The sequence below is a fragment of the Bison bison genome, unplaced genomic scaffold (genome assembly GCF_000754665.1).
Source record: "Bison bison bison isolate TAMUID 2011002044 unplaced genomic scaffold, Bison_UMD1.0 scf7180017864492, whole genome shotgun sequence".
Lineage (NCBI taxonomy): Eukaryota > Metazoa > Chordata > Mammalia > Artiodactyla > Bovidae > Bison > Bison bison.
In genome coordinates this window covers 3,985,045-3,998,017 of record NW_011495051.1, presented here as the reverse complement: position 1 = coordinate 3,998,017, position 12,973 = coordinate 3,985,045, and the positions used below count along the sequence as shown (strand labels likewise).

General features: G+C 44.8%; 1 protein-coding gene across 1 annotated transcript in view; it reads left to right on the top strand.

Moving 5' to 3' along the window:
- Window positions 1-1,359, top strand: part of PTPRS (protein tyrosine phosphatase, receptor type, S) — a 261,020-nt gene extending 259,661 nt beyond the window's left edge. The window contains exon 41 of the mRNA XM_010828456.1: window positions 24-1,359. Within this exon, the coding sequence (XP_010826758.1) occupies window positions 24-92 (69 nt within the window). The 3' untranslated portion in view covers window positions 93-1,359. The remainder of the gene's footprint in view (window positions 1-23) is intronic.
- Window positions 1,360-12,973: the final 11,614 nt, after the last annotated feature.

Genomic DNA, 12,973 nt, shown 5'->3' with positions numbered 1-12,973 from the left:
CCCCTCGCCCCCTCTCCACACAGGATGAATATCAGTTCTGCTACCAGGCGGCACTGGAGTATCTCGGCAGCTTTGACCACTATGCAACCTAAGCCAGGTTGGCCTGGCCCGACTCCACCGGCCCCTGCGCCTCCAGTGCCGGGTGGGCCCCCCGAGGCCTGGACCCCCTCCGGCGGCCAGGGCAGGAGGCGGCAACCGCGTTTCCACAGCCGAGGGGTCTCCGGGGATGATGACGCAGCCCCTCAAGCCCCCCTGCACGGCCTCAGCCCCCTCTCTGGGCCGGGCCGCCGCCTTCAATACTTGGCACATTCCTCATTCCCTTCTAAAACAAGATTCCACAAGGAGAGGTTACGGGGTGGGGGGAGGGGGGCGGCAAGCAATCCAGGGGCTGTTCCCAAGAACCAGAGGGGGGCGGGGGCTGGGAGCTCGGCCCCTTGTCCTCCCTACCAGGCAGTCTTCCGCCCGCAGCCTGGGGGTCGCCGGGCTGGGGAGGCGGGAGTGGGGTGGGGACAGGAGTCAGCTTTCTTTCAGAACTCAGTGTAACTGTATCCGGTGACATTTCGTTTTGTTTTTGTTTTTTTTAATAGTGTATTTTTTTCATTTTTTTTTTTTTTTAAAGAAGAAACAAATGGGGGGGAAACAAAAACGATTTGACAGTCAACGGATTTAAAAAGAAAAACTTGGCTTATTCCTATTCTGTTCACAGACAGTCTGTTTTTTTTTCACCGTAACAGACGTTCTTGCGTGCCGGTCGTGTTCATGGGCCTGCGCGGGCTCAGGCTGCCCCTTGGCTTGCTTTTTTTTTTTTTCCCTTTACCTACTCCAAAGGTGTGCCTCGCTCAAGAATAAGGCCTTTGCCTCCTGATCTTTTTTTTTTTAATTTTTTGCTTTTTCTTTTTTAATTCTCAAGACATATCAAGGAGGGTGAGGGTGGGGCAGTGGGGGAACTCGGGCCCACCAGCCTCGGTTGTCGAGCCCACAGGGTGGGCACTACCACGGAGGAGGTCGCAGCGACCCCCGCCCCCAGCAGCCCGAGCACCCCTCGCCATCTCCCACCTTGAGGAGAAGGACTGAACACAGTCGGAGGTTCCCACTTCTCCGGGGGGAGAAAGAGGCCATAAGCTGCCCCAATCAGGGGCCCCTCCGCACCCCCCCGGGACCATGGGGCCGTTCTGGGGCAGAAGGATGGGGTTCTGCCCCACCCCCACCCCTGAGCAAGTGAGTTTTTCTCTTTGTACAAGAGCAGAGCTGCTGTTGCTTCCAACACTGTTTATTCAAATGGAAGCAGCGGGGTGGTTTGCCCACCTCTGTGTATGTAGATATATCGACTTTGTATTAAAGGAAGATCGTCTGACCCCGGCCGCTGGTGGAGTCTTTGTCACCCCAGCCCCTGTTCATCCAGTCTCCTTGGGGAAGCTGGGAGCCTGGAGAACTTGAACACAGAATCCAAGCTCCCTGCAGGGGCTGCCCCACTGATAATAGTTACTCCTGTTGATAATCGTGACCCTCTCTGAGTATCTACCATGGGCCAGCCCGCTGAAGTGGGAATCTACCCAATTGACAGATGAGGTTCAGAGAGGGGCAGGCACCAACGAAAAGTCACACAGAGGTTTGAAGTGGAGCTGGAATTCGTACCCCAGTCCGTCTCATCCACAGCCCTCAGAAGGGTCAGCAGTAGAGCTGAGTCCGTGGCGGGAACAACTGGGTTGGGAGCACTGTACTTCCCCGTGCTCTAGGCCACCTCATGAGCAGACCCTACTCTAAGCCAGAGTCAGACCCCCGGCTGGTTTGAGACCCAGAAGTGGGTGGAAGATTTCCCCTGGTGAAAGCATCCCCCCACAGAGATGCTCCAGGGATAAGAAGAGGGTGTGAGGGCAGGGGCCCAGCCTAGGAAAGAGTGGGGTCGCTGCTTTTAGAAGCCATCAGATCCAATGAATACACTTAGTCAGATAGATTTACCAAACCCTAAATTCTCCATCCTTAAAATTCTCAAAACATACATGAAACATTTATGAAAATCAGCACTTATTTTAAAAAAAAATCCAGCAGTGGAGATCATAAATCTTCAAGAAACGAATGTTAGATAACCTGATCTTGACCGCAGCAGTAGATTCTGCAATACTTAGCCTCCCCTGAAAAGGCTTTCAATGAGAAATTTTAAAATATGTTTTTAAATGAGGCATGAGTTAAGGAATCAACATAGAAGTGACACATTTTTGAAACTGAACAACTCAAATAGTACAAAATGTAACAAAACCCATGGGATGCAGCCAAAGGGGTGCATGGAGGAAATTTTATAGCCTTGAACATGTTGATAAAACAGATTCTGAAAACAAGTCAACCTTTAAAATATGTGAACCAAGTTTTCAATTCAAGTAACACTAATTGGGCATTATTGAGGTGGTTCTTGCATTGACAAAACTTTTCTTTAAAAACACCAATATAGACAAATCGTTGGCAAGTACAATCAAGAAAACATCCAAATCCAGGAATATGGGGGAATGCACATTAACTACAGATTGAGGCATTTTTAAAAATTGTGACATGAGTATCAGGGGAGAAAAAACAGGAAAGAGACAGCAAACAGAGGAATAGTGGGAGCTGTAGCACAGCTGGCATGGGGGAAATAAACCCTTCACTCCCTGGGCTGAGGTGGTGGGAAGACAGAAAGATGAAGAAACAGCAAAGGCCTATATTTAGTAGCTCTTGAGTTATGAGTTCAAGAAGTAGTGGGAAGATGTCTTAGAAATAGAGGTGGGACCCAAGGGATAGAAGTCAGACTGTAACCCATCTGGTCCTACCTAAATTATCTAAGACTTCATCACAGGCTACTCTGCCCACAGAACTTCTACTCAGTCCTCAAAGCCCAGTTCTAAAAGCTCCTCTAAGAAATCTGTTTCCTTTCTGTTTACCCAAGCCCACTGAGTCTAAAGTGTCTGAATAGGATCTACCTTTCCCTCCTTGGAAACCAGAAAGAACATCTTCAGGGAAAGTCAATGTGACCTTCAGCTCTGATTCCACCCTTGGGATGGTCATGGCTCTAGTTGGAGGGTAGGTGGTGGCAGACAGAGATTTATCTGAAGACTTCCCGGAAGAGGGCCACAAGGAATTGCCTCAACTCACAGGAGCACCAAGACTCTAGGCATCTCCAGTTGTCTTGGCCCTGCTATAGGATTCCATAACATCCACCCCCATTTATTGAGCACTGACTGTATGCTTGGCTCATGCCGTCTCATTTAATCCTTCTGACAATGCACCAGTGGACAGATGAGAAAACAGAGGCTCAAATAGGTCAGGTTTCTTACCCAACATCTCACAGGTGGTAAGTAGTGTCACCCGGACGTGGGCCCAGTTCTAGCCTGTCCCCATTGGGATAATGCGAAAGTTCAAGGCGTCTATGGGCTCCTGACCACAGCATCAGCCGCAAGCTGGGAGGGACAGGGCCCCACAGCAGAGTCCCACTTTCCACCAAGGGTCCCTCAGGGACCAAAGCATCTGAGTGCTCCGTGGTGGTGGTGGTGCAGTCGTTCAGTCATGTCCAACTCTGCGGCCCACCAGGCTCCTCTGTCCATGGGATTCTCCCAGCAAGAATACTGGAATGGGTTGCCATTTTCTTCTCCAGGGAATCTTCCCAACCCAAGGATTGAACCTGGGTCTCCTGCATTGCATGCGGAATTTTTTTTTTTTTTAATCAACTGAGCCACCAGGGAAACCCATTCTAGTGCTCTAGAAAGTGTAAATACCCTGAACACACACTTTGTCCCTAATAACATCACTTTGAAACATTTAAAGCTAAAACACCCGTGAACGGAACTACAGTGATGCTGAATGCTAAACCTAACTCGGAGACGGAAAGACGAAGCTGACACGAAGGATCTTGAGATGACAATGCAGTGGCAAACTTTAGCAAATAGATGCGTCCAGGGTCTTATACCCAGCAATGAAAAATGTATGTTCTGTCTGAATACCCAGAGCTTATCACCAAAAAGGACCACAAATCGGACCAGAGAAAAGCTCAACGCTCAGACTTTACTTCCCAGCCACCTGTAACAAAATTATAAATCAGTGATGATATCTAACTTCAAATCCACGTAGGTGGAAGGGTTCAAACAAATGAGTTAAAGATAAATCACACATGAACTACAAAGTACTTAGAACTGAATGATAAGACTACTGCAAATGAAAGCCTTTGGGATGCAACCAAAAATGTACTCAGAGGTAAATTCAAAGTCTGTTTAATTTACTCAGAGGTAAATTCAAGTGTGTTTATGGAGGGAGGGAGAACACTCGTTATAAGTGAAATAAGTAGCCCAAGAAAGTACTCAAGGGTATATGTAGCCTTATATGAATTTATGGGAAAAATAACTGAAAACAAACTAAAGCTTTCAACTCAGGCACCCACAAAAGGACAAACAGATCCAAGGAGCATCAAGGGGAAACATCTTTAGGACAATCAGGTATTAGTCAAATGGTAAACTACAGCAGTAACAACAAAATAATATAAAAATCTGGATTTTTTAAAAACACCCATAAAAGAAAACCTTTGGCACAAAGACAGCACAAATAAACATTACAGATGACAGAGGAACTAACAGCACTCACAAAGAAGTTATCTTAAAGGCTGAGCATATACTGCATATATGTAACTTCATACCACTAAATGTTGGACTTCGTAGGTGGCACAGTGGTAAAACAATCCACCTGCCAATGCAGAGGATGCAAGAGACGTGGGTTCAATCCCTGGGTCAGGAAGATTCCCCCTGGAGAAGGAAATGGCAACCCACTCCAATATTCTTGCCTGGGGAATCCCATGGACAGAGGAGCCTGGCGGGCTACAGTCCATGGGGTCGCAAAGAGTCGGACACGACTTCAGCACACCACTAACTTTCAAATGATAAAATATGGGGGAAAAAAATCTAAGAAAGCAAAACCAAACCAAGTCATTAAAAAGTGAGTCATGTTCAGAAACACTGAAATGATGGTCAAAGATCTATCCCCCATACAAGGCACTTTCTCAGATGGTTTTTCAAGTGAGTTTTGCCAAATCTTCAAGAGAAAGATAATTGGCATCTTATAAGCTATGTCAGCTTGCAGAGGGAAAAAAGATAGTACTCAAAGTATAAAGGACAACTCAAGGTGGGCAGGGGGGAAATACATTTCGCTCATGTGCCTAGATTCAAAAAGGCTAAAAAATACTAGTAATGCAAATCTTGTTATTTAGTTGTCCAGTCATGTCTGATTTCTTTTGTGACCCTATGGACTGTAGCCCGCCAGGCTCCTCTGTCCTTGGGATTCTCCAGGCAAGAATACTGGAGTGGGTTGCCATTGCCCTCTTCCAGGGGATCTTCCTGACCCAGGAATTGAACCTGTGTCTCCTGCATCACAGGTGGATTCTTTACCACTGAGCCACCAGGGAAGTTCAATCCAAATCTAGCATCTCCTTAGAAGAAGAGGATGTTATGACTCAACAGGGAAGGATTTATGGAATGCAAGGATGCTTTAACATTAGAAAATCCACTCAAATAGAAGTTAGAATAAGTTGCTACCTCAGAGAGCAGATCTGCAGTATCTAATAAATTGAAGGTACTGAGTCAAGATACCTTGACTCAATAATTTCAGTCTTAACACATCTTACAGACACTTGTCTTGAGCAGATGTGCCAAGGAGACATGCAGAGGTTTGTCTGTCATAGAATTATTTGTAAAAACTGAAAAAAAAATGTACACTGTATAATATTTTTATTATAAACAAGAAATAACAAAGCCTGGAAACTATTTTATAAAAGATTGGCATCGACTTAAATATCCACCAACAGGAAGTGGGTGTGAAGATGGAGAGAAAGAAACCCTCCTACACCATTGGTGGGAATGTAAGCTGGTGCAGCCACTATGGAGAACAGTAGAGAGGTTTCTTTAAAAACTAAAAATAGAGTTTGCATATGATCCAGTAATCCCACTTTGGGGCATATACCCAAACAAAACTATAACTCAAAAAGATACATGCACACCTACGGTCACAGCAGAACTATTTACAACAGCCAAGACATGGAACCACTTAAATGTCCATCAGCAGATGAAAGGATAAAAAAGATGTTATATACAGTAGAATGGGGGCTTCCCTGGTAGCTCAGCTGGTGAAGAATCCGCCTGCAATGCAGGAGGCCCCGGTTCGATTCCTGGGTCGGGAAGATCCCCAGGAGCCGGGCATGGGAACCCACTCCAGCATTCTTGGCTGGAGAATCCCCGTGGACAGAGGAGCCTGGCAGACTACAGTCCTTGGGGCTGCAGAGTCAGACACAACTGAGCGACTGAGCACACAGCACATACGATAGAATATTAGTCATAAAAAAGAACGAAATAACATCACTTGCTGCAATAGGGATGGACCTAGAGATGATCGTATTAAGTGAAGCAAGTTCAGAAAGAGAAAGACAAACACCATATGATATCACTTACCTGTAGAATCTAAATTATGGCACAAATGAACATACCTAGGAAACAGACTCGCAGAACAAATGTGTAGTTGCCAATGGGGAGGGGTGGTTTGGGAGTCTGGGATTAGCAATTACAAACTATGATGCATAGGGTGGATCAACAGCAAGGTCCTACTGCATAGCACAGGGAATTACATTCAATATCCTGTGACAAACCATAGTGGAAAAGAGTATGAAAAGGAATACATATATGTATAACTGAACCATTTTGTTGTACAGCAGAAATTAATTCAATATTGTGAATCAACTGTACTTCAATAACATTTTAAAAAATAGCCACCAGCAGTAGAAGTGCATGTGTGCTCAGTCGCTCAGTTGTGCCTGACTCTTTGTGACTCCATGGAGCCCACTCAGCTCCTCTGTCCATGGAATTTTCCAGGCAAGTATAGTGGAGCAGGTTGCCATTTCCTCCTCCAGTGGATCTTCCTGACCCCAGGCTTGAACCCATGTCTCCTGCCCTGGCAGGCAGATTTTCTACCACTATGCTACCTGGGAAGCCCAACCACCAGCAGAAGAATGTCTAAAGAACTCTGTATGGTCACACAATGAAATACTACACAACAATGAATACAAAACAATTGGAAATATACCACAATATAAACAAATCTCTAATACACTCATCAAAAGCAAGCAAATCACAGGAAGAAAAGTTAGTGTAACTCTATCACAGAATACTTTAAAACACATTAAGCAAATACATATTAGAGATAAATGCAAGTGGCAAATATATACAAACTCATCTATATGGATACTACTCAAAGCAATCTACAGATTCAATGCATTGCCTGTGAAAATCCCAGGGATTTTTTTCCTGCAGAAATGGCAATGGTAATCCTCAATACTAATCCTATACAGAACTGCAGAGGACTCTGAATAGTCAAAATAATCTGGAAAAGGAACAATAAAGTTGGAAGACTAACATTTCCCAATCTCAAAACTTACTACAAAACAACAGTCATCAAAACACTGTGATCATAGCATAAGAGCAAACATATAGATGAATGGAATAGAAATGAGAATCCAGAAATAAACCCATACATCTTTGATCTATAGATTGACAAAGGTACCAATGCCATTCAGTGAAACAAGAACAGTCTCTTCAACAAACGGCACTGGGACTGGATTTTCACATGCCAAAGAATGAAATTGGCCCCCATGTGCAGGCACGCTCAGTCATGTCTGACTCTGCAACTCCACGGACGCAGCCCGCCAGGGATTCAAACCCACGTCTCCCGTGTCTCCTGCACTGGCAGGCAGGTTCTTGACCACTAGCGCCACCTGGGGAGTCAGACTGGACCGCACCTCACACCATGTATGAAAATTAACTCAAAACGCATCAAAGAGGGCTTCCCTGGTGGTCTAGCTTCCTGCCAACGTAGGGAACGTGGGTTTGATCCCTGGTCCAGGAAGATTTCACATACTGCGAGTCAACCAAGCCCGTGTGCCACAACTACTGAGCCCACATACTGCAACTACCAGAGCCCAAGCACCCAGAGCCCATGCTCTGCAACAAGAGAAGTCATGGCAATAAGTCCGCAAATTGCAATTAGAGAGTAGCCCCCGCTCTCCACAACTAAACAAAGCCCACACTCAGCAACGAAGACTCAGTGCAGCCAAAAACAAATCAATAAGTCTTAAAAAAATTAATTATTAAAGAGTTAAAACTATAAAACTCTTAGAAAAACTCATCTCTAAACAAATTCTGGATAACTGTTCCCTCTGGGCAGGAGTAAGGGGAATGCATTCAGCAACAGGCACACGTGTAAATCCAGCTCGATATGTGTTTTAATTTTTAACTTGGGTGTTAAGGCTATGGTGTTCATTATATCACTTTTATATATCTGAAATGAGAAAATGAGAAATCAATCCATGGGGGGAAAAAAGAGAGATAAAACCCCAAAGCTTTTGATTTAAAAAAAAATAAGCAAATATTCCATAATTTGATAAAGTAACTTGACAATGCTGAAATTTTAGAACAAAAGTTGGCAAACATATTTTAGGCTTTGCAGGCCAGAAGGTCTCTGTTGCAACTACTCAGCTAACCCACTACAGCACCTAAGCAACCACAGACAAAACACGGGGGCATGGCTGTGTTTCAATAAAACTTTATTTACAAAAACAGGTAGTGAACTGGATTTGGCCCACAGGCTATAGTGAGCCAGTCTCTGCTCTAGAAACACATCCAGTGAATTCAGAAATGACACAAGGAATGTCCATGATGATAACAATCATTTCATGTAATACTAGGGACCCCAGCCAATGCAATAAGAAATGACATACAAGCATGAAAAGAAGCAAATATTTCATTATCATAAGAGAGAGGACTGCCTACCAGACAACTTGAACAAATCATCTTAAACTGTCCTGTAAGTAAGAGGAAAACCCAACAAAGTGCCAGTTACAAAGCCACCATGAAAAGTCATTGGCCTATTTCTGAAGTTGGTGCGGTTCAACTAAAAACATTTTCAGCCATGCAAAGCTCTGATCCAATTTCTTATCAACTGCTCAACCCTCTCATATTTAAACCTTTGTGACTAGAGACTCACAAGCCAGAAGATATGCAATTTTCCACACAAAAGAGAGGTCTGCCAGTCTCTAGCACTTTGCACTTGAACCTGACTCTCTCTCCCCCGACAAAGTCAGGCAGAGTTCATTTTCTTTCCTCTACCCTTTGTGAAGCCAGAGTTAGTTAGATTTCTCTCCCTGGGTTACAAATACTTGTTTGAGGGATGGGATTTTAAAAGTCTATTTTTGTATCACTAAGATATGCACAAGTATTATCTGGCATAAGTTAGCTTTAAAATACATATTTCAGAAAACAAGCAAAAAGAAGGAAATACTAAATAATGAAGTTAATGGATGAAAAAAAAAAACAGGATATTTGGATGGTCTCTAAGTATCTCCATACAAGATCCTTTTTAATTACAAAGGGGAAAACAGTAACTTTACCATAGACAAACCTGGCTGCTGCTGCTGCTGCTGCAAAGTTACTTCAGTTGCGTCCGACTCTGTGCGACCCCACAGACGGCAGCCCACCAGGCTTCCCCGTTCCTGGGATTCTCCAGGCAAGAACACTGGAGTGGGTTGCCATTTCCTTCTCCAGTGCATGAAAGTGGAAAGTGAAAGTAAGTCGCTCAGTCGTGTCCGACTAGCGACCCCATGGACTGCAGCCTACCAGGCTCCTCTGTCCATGGGATTTTCTAGGCAAAAGTACTGGAGTGGGGTGCCATTGCCTTCTCTGGACAAACCTGGCTAATAGGACATTAACCAAGTGATCAAGGTCAAAACCCCCACAGATGAGACATACCAACATCATTTGTCTCCTGATATATTGACTCAGAAGGACGCAACACCACTTCTGTGACATTCTTGCCCCAAAATGCACCACCTCTGTATAATCATGAGTAAACAGAAAAACTCAGCTTGAGGGACTTGCTACAAAATAACTGACCCATACTCTTTAAGGTACCCAAGAACATAAAAGACAAACAATAAGAATCTAATCTATAGGGACTTCCCTGGTGGTCCAGTGGTTAAGAAATCCTCCTGCCGATGCCAGGGGTTTGATCCCTGGTCCTGGAAGATCCCGCTTGCTGAGAGGCAACCAAGCCTGCATGCCACAGCTGGAACACGTGCTCCGCAACCAGAGAAGCCATCGCAATGCGAAGCCTGCATACAACGAAGCGTAGCCCTGCTCACCGCAACTAGACAAAGCGTACGTGTAGCAATGAAGACTCAACACAGCCAAAAAAAATTAAAAAAGAAACTATCACTTAGGAGATGTGATGATGAAATGCAACAAAGGGTCCTAGCTTGATTCTGGACCAGAAAAAGGACTTGAGAGGCAAAACTGCTCACATGTATTTGAATAAGTTATGTAGTTAGTTGCTAGTATTGTATCAGTGTTCATTTCTGGCTTCAGTAAATGTACCACAGTCGTGTAGGTGAAGCTGGATGAAGGATACACAGGAACTCTGTACTATTTTTGCAACATCTCTGTGGGTCTAAAATTATTTCAAAATAAAAAGTTATAATGATGTTTCTAAAAGTCATCAGCAAGTTGTACTGTCACCAATAACGAATTAGAAATTGTAAACAAGGACTTCCCTGGTGCTACAGTGGGTAAGAATCAGCCTGCCCATGCAGGGGACACAGGTTCTATTTCTGATCCGGGAACATTCCACATGCCTCAGAGCAGCTAAGCCTGTGAGCCACAACTACTGAGGCTGCTCTCTAGAACCCGTGAGTCACAACTGCTGAGCCTGAGTGCCGCAGCTACTAAAGCCTGCATGCCCTGGAGTTTGTGCTCTGCTGCAAGAGAAGCCACCACAATGAGAAGCCCGTGCACAGAACTAGAGAGTAGCCCCTGCTAACCACATCCAGAGAAGGCCTGTGCAAAGCAATGAAGACCCAGCACAATGAAAACAAGTTAAACTAAAAGAGGAAATTATAAATAAAAAATCCATCCTATCATAATGGTGCTTCCCAGGCTTGGGAGGCAGAGAGGATGGAGAGTTAGTATTGAATTAGGTCAGAACTTCAGATTTCCAAGATGAACAGAGGCATGGGGATGGATGGTGGGGATTGTACAATAATGTGAATCAACACCACGGAGCTGCACACTCCTTTTGAGCCATACACTTAAAAATTGTTACAATAGTGGGACTTTCCTGGAGGCCCAGTGGTTAAGACTCCAGGCTTCCGGGTACAGGTTCAACCCTTGGTTGGAGAACTAAGATCCCATGTGCCACACAGCACGGTCAAAAAATTTTTTTAGTTAAATAAAATCATTACAGTGGTAAGTTTTATGTTATTTTAACACAATCAAAAGAGATTATAAATGTATCCACTTTAGAAAAAAAAGACACTAGATCTTTTCTTGGGGACCCATACATGATTGTAAATACATAGGAAAGGGAGGTTGGAAAGCTATACGTCTAAACTGACAACATGCCTCTGGTGAAGTACAGCTGCTTTAAAACGTGACCACTGAGGTTTTGATGTGGAGAGGTGGGGTCAACGTCCCCTCCCCCTGAAGCTGGTTGTCACTGAGTCTGTAGCATATAGGGGAAGTGGCTCTGGTGGTCTTCAAGGTTAGGGCATATGGGACTGTCAGCTCCCACCTGGTTCCCTAGAGACATTCACTTGTTAGAAACATCTTCTCAGGACATGTTCTTGGATCCCTGCCACGTTGTGAGGAGCTCAAGCCACACAGAGAGGCCACATATAGGTGCCCTGGTCTGTGGTCCCGGCCTCCAAGTTCAGGCCCCAGACATCATGTCATGGAAGGAAGTCATCTCCACCACATTTGGTCCAAGTGACTGACCCACAATCACGACAGAAAGACGTGCTTACTGCAGGAGGTCTGGGGTAGAGATGCTCACTCGTGTCCGACTCTTGCGACCCCGTGGACTGTAGCCTGCCAGGCTCCTCTGTCCACGAGATTTTCCAGGCAAGAAGACTGGAGTGGGTTGCCATTTCCTACTCCAGGGGAATCTTCCCGACCCAGGGATCAAACCCACATCTCCTGGCAGGCAGATTCTTTACCACCCCAGCAATGTAAAGTAGAACAGCAGGCAAAGACCAGACCAGGATGAAAGATGAGCGAAAGAGAGCTTTAGTTCTTGTAGTCATATTTCTGTTCGTGTGATGGAAAATCCATTTATCTTATAGTCATATTTCTGTTCTTATGCTAGAAAATGCATTTATACAATAATTGTGATTAAAGTGAATTATAAAAAATAGAGCCCTTCCAGGGACTTTCCTGGTGGTCCAGAGGTTAAGACCCTGTGCTTCCTATGCAGGGGACACAGGTTTAATCCCCGGTTAGGGAACTAAGATCCCACATGCCTCTCATCAGTGCAGTCAAAAAAATTTTTAAATAAAAAAACGAGTTTAAAAATTATTTAAATAAATGAAGTCCTTCCATTCACTATCAGGTATTAGAGACCTGGCTCATTTTGAGCAGATAGCAGCATCCTGCAAGCACAAGAACACCGCTAAATCTTGTTAACTATGCCATCTTCCCCAGGGAAGCCCTGTCACAATCATAAAAAAACAGCTCCTGTTTACTGGTGGTAACTGTGGTGTTTTTATACCACTGTGATAAAGTAGCACTGTCACCTCCGTTGTGCAGATGAAAAAATTGAGGCACAGGGAGGTTAAGTAAGTTGCCCAAGCTCACACAGTCTGAAAACGGCAGAGCCAAAAATTGAACGCTTGTATGGGGAACTGGATATTTAACAGTGCACAAGACGTAGCCCCTGCCTTGGTGGGCCTGTCGGTGAGTGGGGGACACAGACTCACAAATGGGAGATTTCTTTTCTCTTCTGCTGAGTGAAATACATGGGGCCAAAAGGTTCATAGGTGGGAGGGTCATCAAGAATGGCTTCCCAGGGGACCTCCTTGGTGATCCAGTGGCTAAGACTCTGTACTCCCAATACAGGAGGCCTGGGTTCAATCCCTGGTCAGGGAACCAGA